Source organism: Saccopteryx bilineata, chromosome 1 (assembly GCF_036850765.1).
Source record: "Saccopteryx bilineata isolate mSacBil1 chromosome 1, mSacBil1_pri_phased_curated, whole genome shotgun sequence".
NCBI lineage: Eukaryota > Metazoa > Chordata > Mammalia > Chiroptera > Emballonuridae > Saccopteryx > Saccopteryx bilineata.
In genome coordinates, this window is record NC_089490.1 from 313,017,586 (window position 1) to 313,034,046 (window position 16,461).

Sequence of the window (16,461 nt, forward strand, 5' to 3'; positions counted from 1 at the left end):
TTTGGGATAGGTGGTTTATTATGAATAGTTTTTAGTGTAAGCGGATTTGAAGAGAATTTTGAAAAAACAAGGGGCTTTCACCAACTATATTGTTTTTATCATCTGATACCATAAGGCATTAGTGGCATTTTATTTTTCCTTCTTAAGTTTCCCCACTTTAGGACTGTGAGAGAATGGCGTGCTGACCCATATACTTCCCGTACGGAAAGTCACGTGCATTCAATGGCACCTGCTTGGAGTTTACAAAGCATGTTTTAAATTCACCCTGGAAATGCATGAGGTAGGCAGGACAAGGATCAATTGTAGGCCCAAATTAAAGATAAGGAAACAGAAGCTCAGAGAGGAATGGTAACTTGCCCAAAGTCAAGAAGCGAGTAACCATTTACATTGTAGTGCCTGGCTCTCCTGTTTCAGGTCCTAAATTCTTTACACCATGACATGTCTCTCAACATGTCCATGAATTGTTACATCCCAATATACAATATTGTTCACTGTAGACTCCCTATATCACCTCCCATATGTTTCCTACTTTGTGACTTGCGATGGGGTGGTAGCAATTTCCTGTTGGTTTTCTTGAATCTTACCTCCTCTCACCAATTGTTTATTTCCTGGCTGTTCTATAAATCCACACAGCACAGATCTGTGTTAGAAATGACAAAGGGCTCTTTCTCCATCAGGAATCTTCTAGGCTGACCTAGTTTGCCTGTCCACTGTCATGTTTTTATGCCCCAGGCTCCCATGGTTGGAGGCAGCTATGAGCAGGGTGACAAAAGCCTTCATTTCTGCTAACATCTTAGCTTATGCTGCAGAATCTGGGAAGAGCAATAACATTACTTGTACACAGTTTGCTTTCTGAATATGAAAGAAGTCATGATTATCATAGAAATAGTTGCATGCATAAGGGTATATATTTCTCTTCATAGATTGTATATAAGTGTGTATGTCTATTCATATATGTCTGAGTATAAATTATTTATTAGAAGAAATGAGGAAGTAATATATTATTTATTGTAAAATGGATTAATACCTAGGTTAAAAAATGTGCTTAGATGAGTTAAAAAATGGTAAGACTTTTCATGTCGTGTAGTATTAGTGTTCTGCATTCATTTTTTTTCCAGAAAGAAGTGTGTTGATCTGGACCTCTAGCTTAGGAAAGTAGTGCATCATCAACACGGACGATGTGGCAGTCATTATCTGCCAAACATCTGTCTAGTAAGCACATTTCAAATTTGTTTGGATCATCCAGTTAAAGTCAACACTTGATCTTGTTCTATTTAGACCCTTGATGAGTTTTATCTTCCCAGAGAGGCTGAAACAGTAGAGCTGGGTAGTGTCTGAGATTCTTAAACTTGGAGTACTTGTTTTTGTCAATGTCCTGAAATAATCAGACTCTTAACCACTGACAGGCTCAACACAATGCCCATGGCACTTGGTATCTGAATGACAATTTACTTATTTACATTGAACAGTAACTGTGAAAATGAGGCTCATTACTCAAGGTCTGCATGGTCAGCATTTTCTTACCTGTTCAGGCTACATGAGGAGCCAAGTCATAATTAAAAGTTTGCTTTAAAACATTAAGAGTCAAAGCAAAATGAATTTCACGCCAAATTCTTCAATCCAGTTTTAAAGAGATCTCCAAATGCTGGAAAGGCATTGACCATCCATGAGACTTGACACTCCATATCTGTTTGTAAAACTCCCTTTTTTATTTTCATATTTTTATTATTGTATATTGATTGATTTTAGAGAGACAGAGAGGAAAAGAGAAGCATTCATTTGTTGTTCCACTTAGTTATACATTCATTGGTTGCTTTCCATATGTGCCCTGACTGGGAATCGAACCTGCAACCTTGGTGTTTTGAGAAGATTATCTAACCAACTGAGCTAACCAGCCAGGGCTGTAAGACTCCCTATTTATTTAGTTAAGACTGTTGAAAATTATTACTTTAGATCAGGCGCGTTCAGGGAGGTTTGGCTGTAGACATCTTGGAGATTATTACTTTAGGAATAATCTTTCCCAATGTGACTGAAGGCCAATATATCCCTGAACAGTTATTAGACATAACATTTTATAACTGTTTCCCTACTTTCTCTTTTCTGTTTGTTCTAACTTCACCTGCTTTCCCATGCCCTCCCTGGTTTCCTGTCCTTTACACTTGTTGATTCTATTGCCCAGGGGCCACTATGCTCATAGCTATCTCCCCTGGCTGGTGAATGGATATAAGTCCCTATCACCCAGTTACAGATTATTGTTTAAGCAGTATATTTAGGGTTGATGAAACATTTCCCCATTTTACGTATTAATTGTTTAACTTACTTGTCAGGCAGAATATTCCTTCCTTTATTTGTGGGCTCTTGTTAAGAAACACTTCACTGTAGCCCCAAGTACTGGAAACATTAGGGACTTCTTTGGAGATGCTTAAGTGGCGGCAACAAAGATGCTATTTATTTATTTACTTATTTATAGTTTTTATTTTTTGTGTTTAGTGAAAGGAGGGGAGACAGAGACAGACTCCCACATGTGCCCCAACTAGGATCCACCCAGCAAGCCCACTAGTGGGTGATGCTCTGACCATCTGAGGCCCTTGCTCTGTTGCAACTGGAGCCATTTTTTAGAAGCCAGGGAGCCATCCTCAGCACCTGGGCCAACTCACTCTAATCGAGCTTTGGCTGCAGAAGGGGAGGAGAACGGGGGGTGGAGAAGCAAATAGGCCCTTCTCCTGTGTACCCTGACCGTGAATCGAACCTGGTACATTCACAGGCCAGGCTGACACTCTACCACTGAGCCAGCTGACCAGGGCCTCAAAGATGTTTTAAAGAGCAAGAAATTACTTCCTGACATGAGGGCCACTGCTCCTGTATGGTACTGCGGAGTCAAAATAACACTAGTTAGCTCTGGAGCACCTGATTGGCATCTTTGTCCTATGCGGCATGCCTGGCTACAGTCCTGGATGCTAGACTGGGTCCATTTAGTTCAGGTTAACAATTTTAGGCCTGACCTGTGGTGGCGCAGTGGGTAAAGTGTCGACCTGGAAATGCTGAGGTCGCTGGTTCAAAACCCTGGGCTTGCTTGGTCAAGGCACATGGGAGTTGATGCTTCCTGCTCCTCCCCCTTTCTCTCTCTCCTCTCTCTTTCCCCCCTCCTTTCTAAAAAATGAATAAATAAAACAAACAAACAAAAAGTCTTTGCCTGACCTGTAGTGGCGCAGTGGGTAAAGCGTCGACCTGGAAATGCTGAGGTCGCCGGTTCGAAACCCTGGGCTTGCCTGGTCAAGGCACATATGGGAGTTGATGCTTCCAGCTCCTCCTCTCTCTCTCTCTCTCTCTCTCTCTCTCTCTCTCTCCTCTCTAAAATGAATAAATAAAATAAAATAATTTAAAAAAAAAAACAATTTTATAACTACTTCCTTATCAAGAGATTTTTTTTTTACACCATAGAATCATCATATGACACATTTTGTATAATACTTTATAGTTTTATTTCATTTTGACCTTAAACAACCCTGAAAAATAGTTATGCTAGAAATTTCTCTATTTTATACAAAAGGAAATTGAAGTTCAGAAATGTAAATGGCTGTATCCAAAATTACACAGTCTAGCCAAAATATACTTCCATTCAACTGTAACTTTTTCTGCCTTGGTGAAGACAGAACAATGGATTTCTGCTTAGTGGAGCAGATGAAAAACTTGGCTTTTGGAGGCTGTCAGACGTAGGTGAGACGTTTACATAGTCTGAGACACTACCAAAGTGACTTTGGGCAAATTTTTTAACTTCTTTAGAAAGAGTTTAGTTTTCATATTTATAAAATTGGTATAACACTTCTTCCTCTCCTATAGGATTTTTATGAGGATTAAATGAATTGCTGCATGTAACATGTTGGGCCCAGTCATTTTGACATTTAGCACTTAATATTATTGACTGCTAATGGTGATGGATGGAGACTTGACTTGGGGTGGAGAACACACAATACGGAAGATGTATTATAGAATTGTGCACCTGAAACCTATATAATTTTATTAACTAGTGTCACCACAATAAATTCTATTAAACAAAAACAAAACAACAACAACAGAAACATTGTGGACTGCTGTTACAGTGTTTGATCCAGAAAGCTTACCCTTACTTCACTTTATAGACGGAGTCAGCCCTGTGCCATCTGTGAGATTCTGTTTGGTTTAAGATTTGAGGACTGTAGCCATGCCCCTTCCAGTGTTTGTGGTATAGCATGCTTCCCTGTCCTAAGAAGGTGTCTAGAAGCATTACCATCTTGTCTTATAGTCGGTATTTTTATTCAGACATCCAAGTTGGCCAAGACGGTGACCAGGGCAGCATGTTACTCCCAAAGTTTGCCTATTAATAAAGTAATGTTCAGACTAGAGCTATTTAATTAACAGTGACAACATTTATAAAATTGGGAAAACAATTTTACAACATCATTTTCATATTCATTAAAAAACTAAAAACGGATTTCCTTTAGATACCTTGAAGAATTTCCTCATAGTCACCAAAGTAAACTGTTACCAATGTGGGCAGCAGCTTGTGGGAGAAAAAGCACATGAAAACTAAGTCTTGTTGTCTTGGTGGTGGCTCTTCTGACTGAAGCAAAACACTGACCTTTCTGAATCTCAGTTTTTTTCCTCTGAAAAATGTGGATATGTAGATAATTATATCTGAGACTCATGAGGTTGCTGTGAATATCTAATGCACTAAAGGAAAAGAAAGTGATTTGTAAACTGTGAAGTGTTCTACAAACTGAAGGTAGTATTGTTTTCTGGAGTTCACTGACAACATTAGGAATTCTTAGATGACTTACATGTGCTCTTGCCTGAGGTAGGTGAAGGACTAAAAAATAACACTTTGGATCTACTTCAGTGGAAGGCATGTATGTTTTCAGCTTAAATTAGTATTGATGCTATTAAGTCTAGTATCAAATCAAACTCAATGGCTATTTTTAGAAAGATATTAAAATGAACAGGGTGAAGAAAATTCTTGGAAAGCAAACATACTTTGTACAGAAAGACTTAATTATCATATTGACTATGTGTTAAGTATATTCAGTCACAGTTAGTTATTACAATGATAATAACCTGTGCTTTGCTAAGTAGAACATACTTCTAACAAGATCAAGGTTATTGAATCCCTTCATGAGTCAGTTATGTAATGTCAGCCTTCACCCTAAGCTCTCATGAGGTCACTTAGATTTATACCTATGTTCAAAAAAGAAGGAAGTGAAGATTAGATCGTGCAGGTGTTCAACCAGTATGGGCAGAAAGAAGAACTCTATTACAATGCATCTTTAGATTTCATTTTTTTCCTTTTAGCACACTTACTATTTTTGCCTTTCATAATTAATTGTCCAAACTACTGCTAGCAGCAGAAAAGTGGCACCAGGAGTTAACTGGTTCAGTAACCTTGGCACTTGAGTTCTGGCTAAGAAAGAATTTAGAGTCAAACTCAAACTATAAGAGAAACTTTATTTAGAAAGTCACAGAGTTAGAAGAAGTGAGCAGTAGAAGAAATGGGCTCAGGAAGCCAGTTACAAAGGCAAAAAAAGGGCCCTTGATGCAGGGTGGGGGGTTGGGAGTGGGAGAAAATAAGGGGGGGGGAGAGAAAGAGAGAGAGAGAGAGAGCACGAGAGTGAGCACACACCCTGGGAAAAGAAGGGGGTGATTTCTTTGTCCTGAAGGTTTTATCTGGAAGTCTCAGGGGAGGTTCTCAATCATCTGCTTTTCCAGGTGTGTCTCCGTAGAATCGTGGTTTTCACTGATTGGTCATCTCCAGAGGGGGTCAGTGCAGCTGATCTGGATGTTAGCTATGGAATCGCTCCACCTTTGCTGCTTTTCTGTTCCTGGAGCTGAAACCCAGCTGAGGCCTAGATGTCTTCTCCAGGGCTTAATGCTTGAGACAGTGGTCATCCAAGGGCTTGCAATTTTGCCCATTGCTGAGCACCAAGGGCTCCTATCCTGCCCTGGTGACCCTCTGCACCTGGCCCATTCATTGTTCCTGCTCTGCTCATGCTCGTCTAACTGCCTACTACACTACCTGTTTTGTTTAGCAAAGTACTAGGGTCAGTCACTTGACATGGTCTTCCAAGTTTCCTGAAAGGTTGATTCATTACCAGTATGTACTGAGCCTCTGTTTACAAGTGCTTGACTTTGCTATGCTTTACTTCAAAATAACCCTGAGAACTACAAACTTGTAAGTGTTTTTCAGATGGGAAAATGGAGGCATTTCCCCCTCCCCTAAGGTTTCTTACTCCCAGGTGAAGAGATTTGGGCTAATTTTATAAAAAGGTCAGTAGCACAGCTGGGTTTGAAATACAGAGGTCCTGACTCAAAGTTCTATATTTAATTTGCAGTCTGTTTTATTTTGTTTTTGTTTTTTTAATTTTTGGTTTATATGTAGTAAGTTTATCCAGAGGCTGGGAAAGTGAATATTATGTCTAAATATTTAGCAAGATTGATGATTATTATAATTACATCTCTTTCAAAAGTTAGTCTGGTCATTTGAAATGACATTATTTTTACTAGTTTTATTAATGATACCAATCATGTAGTTTGATCCATGGGTGTCTACCATTATACATTTGATCACTGTAAATGATGGGATTTGGCATGTCGTACTCTCATAAGACAAAGGCTTTCATGTCATGGAGAAAGCGGAGATCTTCGTATCGCAATTTGGAGGATCCTTGCCCCAATGCCCTCCTCCCCCACAGTTTATCTCTCACTGAAAAGCCTATTTACCAAAATTCCACATTACTGGCTTACACCATCTTATATAATGTAGGGAAGCTTGTTCATACCATCATTTACTTTAGTAAGGATTGAGGATTGTGTGGTTGAAGACATGGAGGTATGATTACTCCTGAGTGTCATCTGAGATCAGCATTCTAAGGAGATTGAAATTTTGGTGAGGGAGGGAAATAAGATAATGATTTGAGAGTTCTGATGTGGTGGCAGGCATTTGACCTGTCAGAATGCAGCATAAATACACTTGCCACTTAGGATGAGAGAATGCGATGGAAAGGGTGGTCAAAGCACATATAAATTAGACTTACTCCACGATTTTGTCTATGGCAATATGATTTGCCTATACTTTGTTTTACAGGTTTGGTTTAAAGAATGTTAAGTATGCTCTCAAAAAGAAAATTAATTTGAATCCACCTGATTCAATACTTTTATGCTGATATTGATAAAAGATGTTTTCTTATGGAAGACAGTTTCCTAGCGGGAGAGATGCTCCTTTTGTAAAAGAGGACTTCTAATCTGTCTGCCTTCTGTTATTTTTCAGTCAGGCACTGGTAAATGCCAGTCTGCCTGTTTCACTGGATTGGGATAAGAGTCAATTGGGATAATATACCTTAAATATGTGAACTGTAAGGTGCTGAACCAAATACAAAGTGTTAAATAATATATGCAGGATAGGTTGAAGATTATGTGTTTGGAATTTGGAGCAGGTTACCTGAGTTTCAACCCTGGCTTTGTTCCTTTTTACTTGTGTAACATAGGGTACCTTAAACTTTCTGGGTCTCAGTTTTCTCATCCATAAAATGAGATGAGAAATCACATAGTGTTTACGTGAGGATCAAAACATTAATATATGTAATGGGCATAAAACACTGTCTCACATCAAGCTAAGTACAATGATCACATTAGCTGTTGTACTGTTACATACATGTCAGCACAAAATTGAATGCTGTTGTAAGTGCACCAGAGTGAATTACTTGGAAATTGGGGGAAAAAAATTTTATATTTATACTTCAAGCAATATAATTCTTTTTTTATCTAACAAATTCTTATTTGATTACAGGCCATTAGTGACTGTTGATAAATGGAACTGTGTTGAAGTTAGTAGTGGTTATATGTGAACAACTCTCAGAAGCTTACTTCTCTTGACATTTTTGTAAACTACTCTCATTAATGCTGACTCCTTTGGTTTGGTTTATAGAGTATTGGTCTTGACCATCATATTCATACCTAAATGAGAGGTCTTCAACCCTAATACATGTGAGAAGTAATTGGGACCCCAAACTAGTTAAATTATAAAATTTGAGAGTGGCTCTCAGGCATATTGGTATTTCTTATAAGCTTCCCAGGTGATTTTAATGTGCAGACAGTTGAAAACCGCTGGCTTAGAGCATTAGTAATTAAATATACTTCCACATCATTTAGTTTCTATCACTGATATATAATTTCCTCATATTTAAGTAAATAAAATAATGGCTCTTTGTAGATGTTTCTTTAAAGGTACACATGTTGTGTCTATTAATTCTGTAGCTTATGAATATATTTTTGTAAAGAAGAAATGAATTTGTTTTTAAATGGCCTCTGGATATTTTTTGTTTGCTTATTTTTGACAAGATGAAGTGTTGTGTCTATCAAAAAAGAAAATGAATGTTAACAGAATGTTAATAGTGATAGAGACCCTCAGTGCATCCGGTGGAAAGAGAACACACTTGAAGTCAGTCCTGACTTGCAGTTACTCACTCACGTACTGGCTGTGTGATCTTGGGGTACTCAATCAGCCAACAGCAGCCTCACCTTCTTCATCTCTGTTAAACTGAGTTGAATGCGTACTTTGTACCATGACTACTGTGTTTCGTCTCTCACACACACACACACACACACACACACACACACACACTTATGCGCACACACACACACACTCACGCACACATACCTTGAACTCCCTGCTGCCTGCCTGCTCCCTGCACCATCTGGCACGGGCACCCAGAGCAGGGACCGTGTGGGAGCCTCTGCAGGGCTGCCTGAGCTTGCAGGGCCAGCTGCTGGGAACTGCTTCCTCTCACTCCTCAGGGATCACTTCTCTGGCTCTGTGGAGACTGTTTAGTTTCATGGCTGGCTGTTTGGATCCCATGACCTTACATGAGCGTAAAATTTAGTCTGTGGTGGTCAGTTACAGCTGGCTAAGTATAGAATGAGGCTGTTAATGAGACTGGAAATGAAGACGATTTCTTGTTGCTACAGGATGGAAGCTTTTGGGCACCTTGTGTTTGAGCTCTAGACAATAGGTGTGCAGGACACAGACAGATGCTTTCTCTCCCTGAGTGTCTTCCTCTCTATTGCTTCTCAGGGTTCAGTAGGGACAATAAGAGGCCACTCTTTATATTCTAGTTTGGGGAGAAGCTGAAAAAAATCACAGACCTCTTTGAGTTTCTTTTTTGTGACAAGAACAGTGGATTTTGTGTCCTTTCCCACTCTTGTCTTTCTGCTTTTCCAGCATATGGCCATAAAATATCAGGTCACACAGGTCTCCTGTTGCACATTCTTTGTGTTTCAGGAAGCAGGTCTATGGGTTTTCTTATTGGTTGTACAGCGTAATGCCTGGGCCCTGGTCTTAGCCCTGGACTTCACTGTCCTTCTCACGTGTAGTCCTGGCTTCAGGTCTATTCTCAATCTTCATTTTGAGAATTCTGTTTTTGTCACCATCTCTCTGGATTGATCTGAAGGTTTCATTGAACATATTTGTACAATTGCCTGCCATCTTTCTATTTTCCCCCCATCTATTGAAATTGGTACCATTTTCTCTTTGCCAGCAGTAGTGGTGGGTCTATTGATTTTTTTCAGGCATTGAGTATCTCGAAAAATTACACTGTGGGGTGGGTGTTTGTAAAGCCAGTAGCCATGGCCACCATCACAGCCGCCTGGCCCGTGCAGGTTCGCATTGGATTTGGACAGATGGTAATAAAACAGTGGAGCAAAGAACTGGTGGGCCATTAGCTTTAATCCTAGCTTGCACTCAGTGGGCAAGAAATACACACAGTGGGAAAACACTTTGCTTTCCATTCAGGGCTCCCAAAGCCACTGACTTATCTGAGTTTCCTAGAATCATGGTTTTCTACTTCACCAGCTTTATTCACCTCTGTTTCCCATCTCCTTTTCTCTGCACAAACTCTGCACAAACTGGCTTCTCCTTCAGCACTCTGCCATCTTGGCTGCTTCTCCTCCACGTAGCCTTTCTCTGCTCTCCTCCAGCATGGGCTCCTCTGCCCCATTTATAGTGTAGAAATCAAAACCTTTAATCCAATATACAAATAAGGAAGTCTCTGATACAAAGTCACTTATCTGAGGCATAATGGGATTCCTCATAAGAATGCACCACCCCCCACCATGCAACAGTCAAGGGTGTGGGGAAAAGCTTATTTTAAAACTACGCCTTATGCCTATGATGGTGAACCTTTTTATAAAGACCGCCCACTTTTTCAGTGCAAGTCAACCTGGTTTCTCCCGCCCACTAGTGGGCGTTCCAGCTTTCATGGTGGGCCAATTCCGGTGCTGTTTGGTTGCTCTGCTACCGCCCACCATGAAAGCTGGAATGCCCACTAGTGGGCAGGAGGGACCAGGTTGACCAGCACTGCAAAAGTGGGCAGTTTTTATAAAAAGGTTTGCCATCATGGCCTTATGCTATAATGACTTTGCCAGCTTACAGCCTGTCTCCCACACCCAAAGTGAGCAGACATATATATCATATTTATATTTACAAACTTATTTGACCAACAGTGTTCTAACCTAAACCCTGTGTTTTTCCACTTGATGGTGAAACTTGTGAAGGCAGGAACCGTGTTCTCTAACTGAACATTGTGACAACTATCATTTATTATGCACCTACTATGCACCAGAGACTTTGCTTTCCTTCTTTCAATTAATTCCCACTCAAATATTATATACATAAAAATTTTTATTTTGGAGAGCTTATTTTGGAGAACCCAAGGTCATCCAGCTAGTGAGTCACAGAGTTGGAATTTGAACTCATTTTGACTTTAAATTCTTTTTTTTTCTAAATCATCTTTCTGAACTTCTTAAAGGAAAGGAAAGATATAAGTGAGAAGAATAGGGTCTTGCCTTGTGGAAAGTTGGATGGAACTGTTGGAAGGTCTGTCCATCTTCATAGCCCTTATTTTTTCCCACTAGGCCACAGCAGCCTGCATCACTGGCATACATAGACACTTCCTAAAAGGGCCCTGTGACCAGCGAGGCAGAAGTTATCCCTGCAAAAGGCTTTGGCCCACGTGTGGGTCTTCAATTCATGTTTAATTTATGTAGATCAGAGAGACTGGAGATTATGTGAGGATGTCTGTCACTGATAAAGCCCATGGGTTGAGCAATCAGGCAAACTGAAGAAGATTCCAGTGAATTCTCTGAGATAAGACACTGAGGAATCAGGTTTGTGTTGACATCACGCTCTTCTTGCTGCAGCTCAGCAGGTGCTCTGCAGCCAGCTCCTGAGCTCGTAGTTTAGAAACATCACAATATGCCCACTGGCTTTGGCAGGCAACCGGAAGTATATACACACTTTAGCAAGTTGAAGCTTTGTTGAGTGTGGCCAGAGAACATTATCCTTTTAATGTATTTGGAAATTATAAATTTAACTCCTGAAGGGGAGTAAAAGTAATTGCTTCATAAAATAAAAAAAGTCAACTCTTTATAGGCTTAACTCCTTTAACAAACGTGCTTTTTAATGACTGGGAAATTCCTAGTACAGGGGGAAAATGTCCTTTTATAAAAATGAGGTCATTCTGGTCTTAATTGGCCCTGTGCTCTCTAGTTCCTGTTTTCTGTCCCATGTTTTGGGACCAGAGGTTATTGGGAGGACAATCCCCCTGTGGACATTAACTGCTTGGAGGGCATGTTGCCAAAGAGAAAGTTATCTTAGCTCAGAAAGTGCCCAGCCAGTGCAGGAGGCCCAGCTCCCAGGGGGACTGAGCCAGTGACTGATAATGACTTGGTTGAGGTTGGCTGTGGATTGGGTTTTTAAAGTACACTTTTCCTGTGCTCTAGGATTGCTGTGTCTGCTTCATCCTCTTTAGATTTCTCAATAGCTCTATTGCTTCTTGGTTCAGGAATGATTTTTCTTTCTTAGATGTTTTCTATTTACTCTGCTTTGAGACTGTCCTTATGAGTAGAAGCATCTGTGCCAGTTTGAGGCCTCCTGTTCGTGGTTTTTACCTGGTGTAAACGAAAAACAGCTGTTGAGAGAAGTTGCCCTGAACCTCTTTCTTTGAACATTCAGAGGCTAATTCCTCCTGAAACTAACTTCTGAATTGGTTTGGCTATAGTGTATCTGAGGCCTTAGATGTGCTCAGGGTAAGCTATCTCCCAAATGACAGTGTAGAACATCTCAGAGGATGCCCCCCCCCTTAAAACTTTTCCATTGATTTGAGAGAGAGGAAGGGAGGGGGACTGGGAGAGAGAATGAGAGAAAGAAAAGCTTCAACTCAGTGTTCTACTTAGTTGTTCCATTTAGTTGTTCACTTATTGGTTGCTTCTTGTACGTGTCTTGACTGGGGAATTGAACCTTGGCACACTGGGACGATGCTCTATCTACTGAGCGACCCGGCCAGGCACACAGGGACGATGCTCTATCTACTGAGCGACCTGGCCAGGGCCTCAGAGGATGTTCTTAATTTAATTGCAGTTTACTTTATTCTAGCTTTAAAGCAACCATTCCCTACCGAGGAGGATGTTGAAACTTTGAAGAATGTTAGGTAGGGATATATAGCTAAACTATACTGGATGTTTTCATAAAGAAGTGAACATGGAAAGGGTTCAAGTGAACCTGGACAACAACCTTTGTAGTTTCCTCTAAAGGAAATAGTATTAAGACAGCCACTCTGAAAGGTTAGGGCTGAAAAATAAACTGGTATTTCTTAACTGCTTAGGGACCAGCAGTTACCTAAGTGTGCTACATCCTTTCTGCAGATTACTCTTTCATACTTTTCTAGGTGCTTGTAGTTTAATTAGTGGGAGCCCACTAGATCATCTACCTTGCTGTCTCACATCTGGAAGAGTCTCTGTCAGAGTCAATATATTCCCTTAAAATTCATCCATGGCTATAATGGATCAATATTTTGATAGCTCTTTCTCTGCTTGGTTGACTGCCACTGAGAAGTTGTTTTTGTCGTAATTTGTTAGTAAGCTCTATGTCACTTTCATGGCTCCCTAGGTCTGAAGCTCCATGTATAAGCTCTGTTGCCTAAATATCAAAAGAATAATTTCTTGGTTTGGGATTAAGAAACTCTATTTTCAGCTGTCACAGAGAGGAGAGGATTATAAAATTTGGTCATGAGCTATTTAGGTATTTGCTTCAGACCCCATTTCTTGCCCAGAGCATTGGTGACCCCTCTAAGAGGCCACAGAGCACTGTGTGAAGTCTTTTGGATGGCTGAGGAAGTCAGGCTTGCCCTGCACATGACCCATGTTTCACAGTCCACCCCCTCCCCACTGCTTTCGGGGCCAAGGTTATTATAGGCAGCCAATGAATGTTTTACTGAACTTAATAACTGGTACAAAATAATTGGGGAAAATAAGGCTAGGAAAAGCTATTATATTTGAAATTGGGAAGTTCTTGGTAAGAGCTTCATATTAATTAGTTCCTGTGGGGAAAATACATAGCAAAATGCATAATGGTGTAATATTGTAAAGCAAAAACTCTTACAAGATAAATCAGAACGTACATATCTGCCTATGATGCTCAGAATGGGAATGGCACTGATTTGCTGATAATTTATTTTTATTATTATTATTATTCTGTAGCCTCAGACGATTCAGCAAACTCTCAAGAGGACATTGCAGTATTATGAGAGCCAAGTTATTGGGTAAGTAAAAAATGGATTTTGGCCATTACTAGGGGCAAATTAAAGGTAGTTACTCAAACATAGCTGTTGAGCAGGTAGTTTTGGCCACATAGGTCAACTTTTCCAAGGGACTGTCTACTGAGCATGGAGTGGTGGCTCGTGAGCAGCCTTTGGGGTGACTTCCTCAGGCTTCTTTGTGTTTAATCCTTTTAAATAAAATTCCCTTTTGGTATTGCTCTTTTTTTTTTCTTCTTGTGTTTTTACCCTTTTATTTTCACCCATTGAATCTCATAGTTTTGCCTTAGTAATGAGGTAAGATTTAATGGTACCAAGTGAGAGGCTTTAAATGAAATTTTAGAATCCATCAGTAAAATTTAATTGAAATCATTACAAGTTAATAGTTAAGTGAGAATCATATGCCCCACGCGTGCGCACACACACACACACTTAGCCCCCATTTATTGATATCATCGTGATATGGTGTAAGGAGGTAAGAGCTGAAGTCAAAAACCAGGAATTCAGAGCTTCACCAGCACATAGAACTTTTGAGTAACTTTCTCTCTTTTGTAGAGGTGATGCTGATAATAACTAAATCAAGGATTAGGTGTCATTATTAAATGAGATCATTTTAATGAAAGTATTTTGTAAACAGAAATCTCCAGATGAGTGTAAAGTAAATTTTGAACTGATGTTGCAGAAGGAAGTTGGTGAATCCAAAATTCTAAATCCACTTTCCCTTGCAATCTAGCTATTTAAATTAAATTCATTGACATTAGAAGCAATGTATACTTTTAATTCATCTTGTTAATATTCTTTTTTTTTTTTTTTTTGCATTTTTCTGAAGCTGGAAACAGGGAGAGACAGTCAGACAGACTCCCGCATGCGCCCGACCGGGATCCACCCGGCACGCCCACCATGGGGCGATGCTCTGCCCACCAGGGGGCGATGCTCTGCCCATCCTGGGCATCGCCATGTTGCGACCAGAGCCACTCTAGCGCCTGGGGCAGAGGCCAAGGAGCCATCCCCAGTGCCCGGACCATCTTTGCTCCAATAGAGCCTTGGCTGCGGGAGGGGAAGAGAGAGACAGAGAGGAAGGAGAGGGGGAGGGGTGGAGAAACAGATGGGCACTTCTCCTGTGTGCCCTGGCCGGGAATCGAACCCGGGTCCTCCACACGCTAGGCCGATGCTCTACCGCTGAGCCAACCAGCCAGGGCCTTGTTAATATTCTTTATGTGCTATAGTGATTTATCTTTGTAAGTTTTTAAGAACTTTTGAGGAGCTAAGATTCAACCCCTGGTTCTTCTTGACATGTTTTTAGGAATCATTTAACATTTATGGTTAGTAGTCCTTACCATGGGGGGAGATCAAGAATATATTTTTTGTCTATTAAGGTACTGTATAATTTTCTTTTTTTATAAAACAAAAGAGAAGAAAGCTTACTGGAACAATAATCTCAGTACCTAGTACAATATCATATATGTGAACAGCTTGGTAATTATGTTAATTGTCATTTCAAAGGGAATTACTTTGAAACTTTGTCACCTCAGTCCTCAAGAGTGCAGCACTAAGAAAAACATACTATTTAAACTCATGAGATGGCTTTTAGTTTGAGGCCATTAAGAATTTTAAATGGTTTATCCTAACAAAGATAAAGAATGTCAAATTAATCTCCACACATTCTAAAATAAAACTTAATCAGTCTCATTGGATACACTGCTTTCCAAGTATGGTGTTGGGAATAAATTTGTCCATATACTATTCTTAGGTCAGTTTCTTGTATGTGATAAGTACTACATGTTTGCTCTTAGGTTTATTATCATCATTCTTAATATTTTTATGACAATATTAGTAATCAAATGCAAATTATTTTCTGGAGTTTTGAAGGCTCTCTCTGATACGGAATCAAGTAAGTGATGAAATTGTCTCACTCATGAACTAAACGATGTCTCCAAGGCAAATTGGAGTGGGAATTTGACAAATGTGATCAAATAGATAACTAAACTATATTAACATAATCAGAAAATTCCTTTTCTGTTTATAAGATGGAGTTGTCTTTTTTTTCTAAATTACTGCCTCAGCTCTCCTTGTTTCTTTTTTTTTTTTACAGAGACAGAGAGAGAGTCAGAGTAAGGGATAGACAGGGACAGACAGACAGGAACGGAGAGATGAGAAGCATCAATCATTAGTTTTTCGTTGCACATTGCGACACCTTAGTTGTTCATTGATTGCTTTCTCATATGTGCCTTGACCACGGGCCTTCAGTGGACCGAGTATCCCCTTGCTTGAGCCAGCGACCTTGGGTCCAAGCTGGTGAATTTTTGCTCAAGCCAGATGAGCCCACACTCAAGCTGGCGACCTTGGGGTCTCGAACCTGGGTCTTCCACATCCCAGTCTGACGCTCTATCCACTGCGCCACCGCCTGGTCAGGCCTCTTTTCTTTATGTAGGTAGACATAACCTCTGGTCTCTCCTAGTTCTGTTTAGTGCAGACACAGTGTAACGAAAACACACTGGAATGCACTGCAATGTATAGATATCCTGGTTTCAAATAGACCTATTAGGATATTTTTTACTTGAGTCTTGAATGCCTTCTGAGGACTTGACTACCTTTGCTCATTGTACTCGTGCTGATGAAGACAAAAGGGGCGAGTTGGCAGAATATTGTCACTTTTGTTTTTCTTGACTGTCTTTCCTTTTCCTTCAGTTGTGCCTTTTAGGCTCCTTCTTTCTGCTTTTTTTTTTCTCTCTTTTCAGTACTGAAAAAGGAGGGCCTCTCTTACCACTAACATTTGGATTAACATGTATTCACATCTATGTGGTGTTCTTTTTAAAGAAAATACAATTAAAGGTTTTTTATCTCT

General features: G+C 40.1%; 1 protein-coding gene across 1 annotated transcript in view; it reads left to right on the plus strand.

The window, feature by feature from the left end:
* GUCY1A2 (guanylate cyclase 1 soluble subunit alpha 2) overlaps positions 1-16,461 on the plus strand; it is a 323,767-nt gene that overhangs the window by 23,187 nt on the left and 284,119 nt on the right. The window contains exon 2 of the mRNA XM_066247582.1: positions 13,561-13,622. Within this exon, the coding sequence (XP_066103679.1) occupies positions 13,561-13,622 (62 nt within the window). The remainder of the gene's footprint in view (positions 1-13,560; positions 13,623-16,461) is intronic.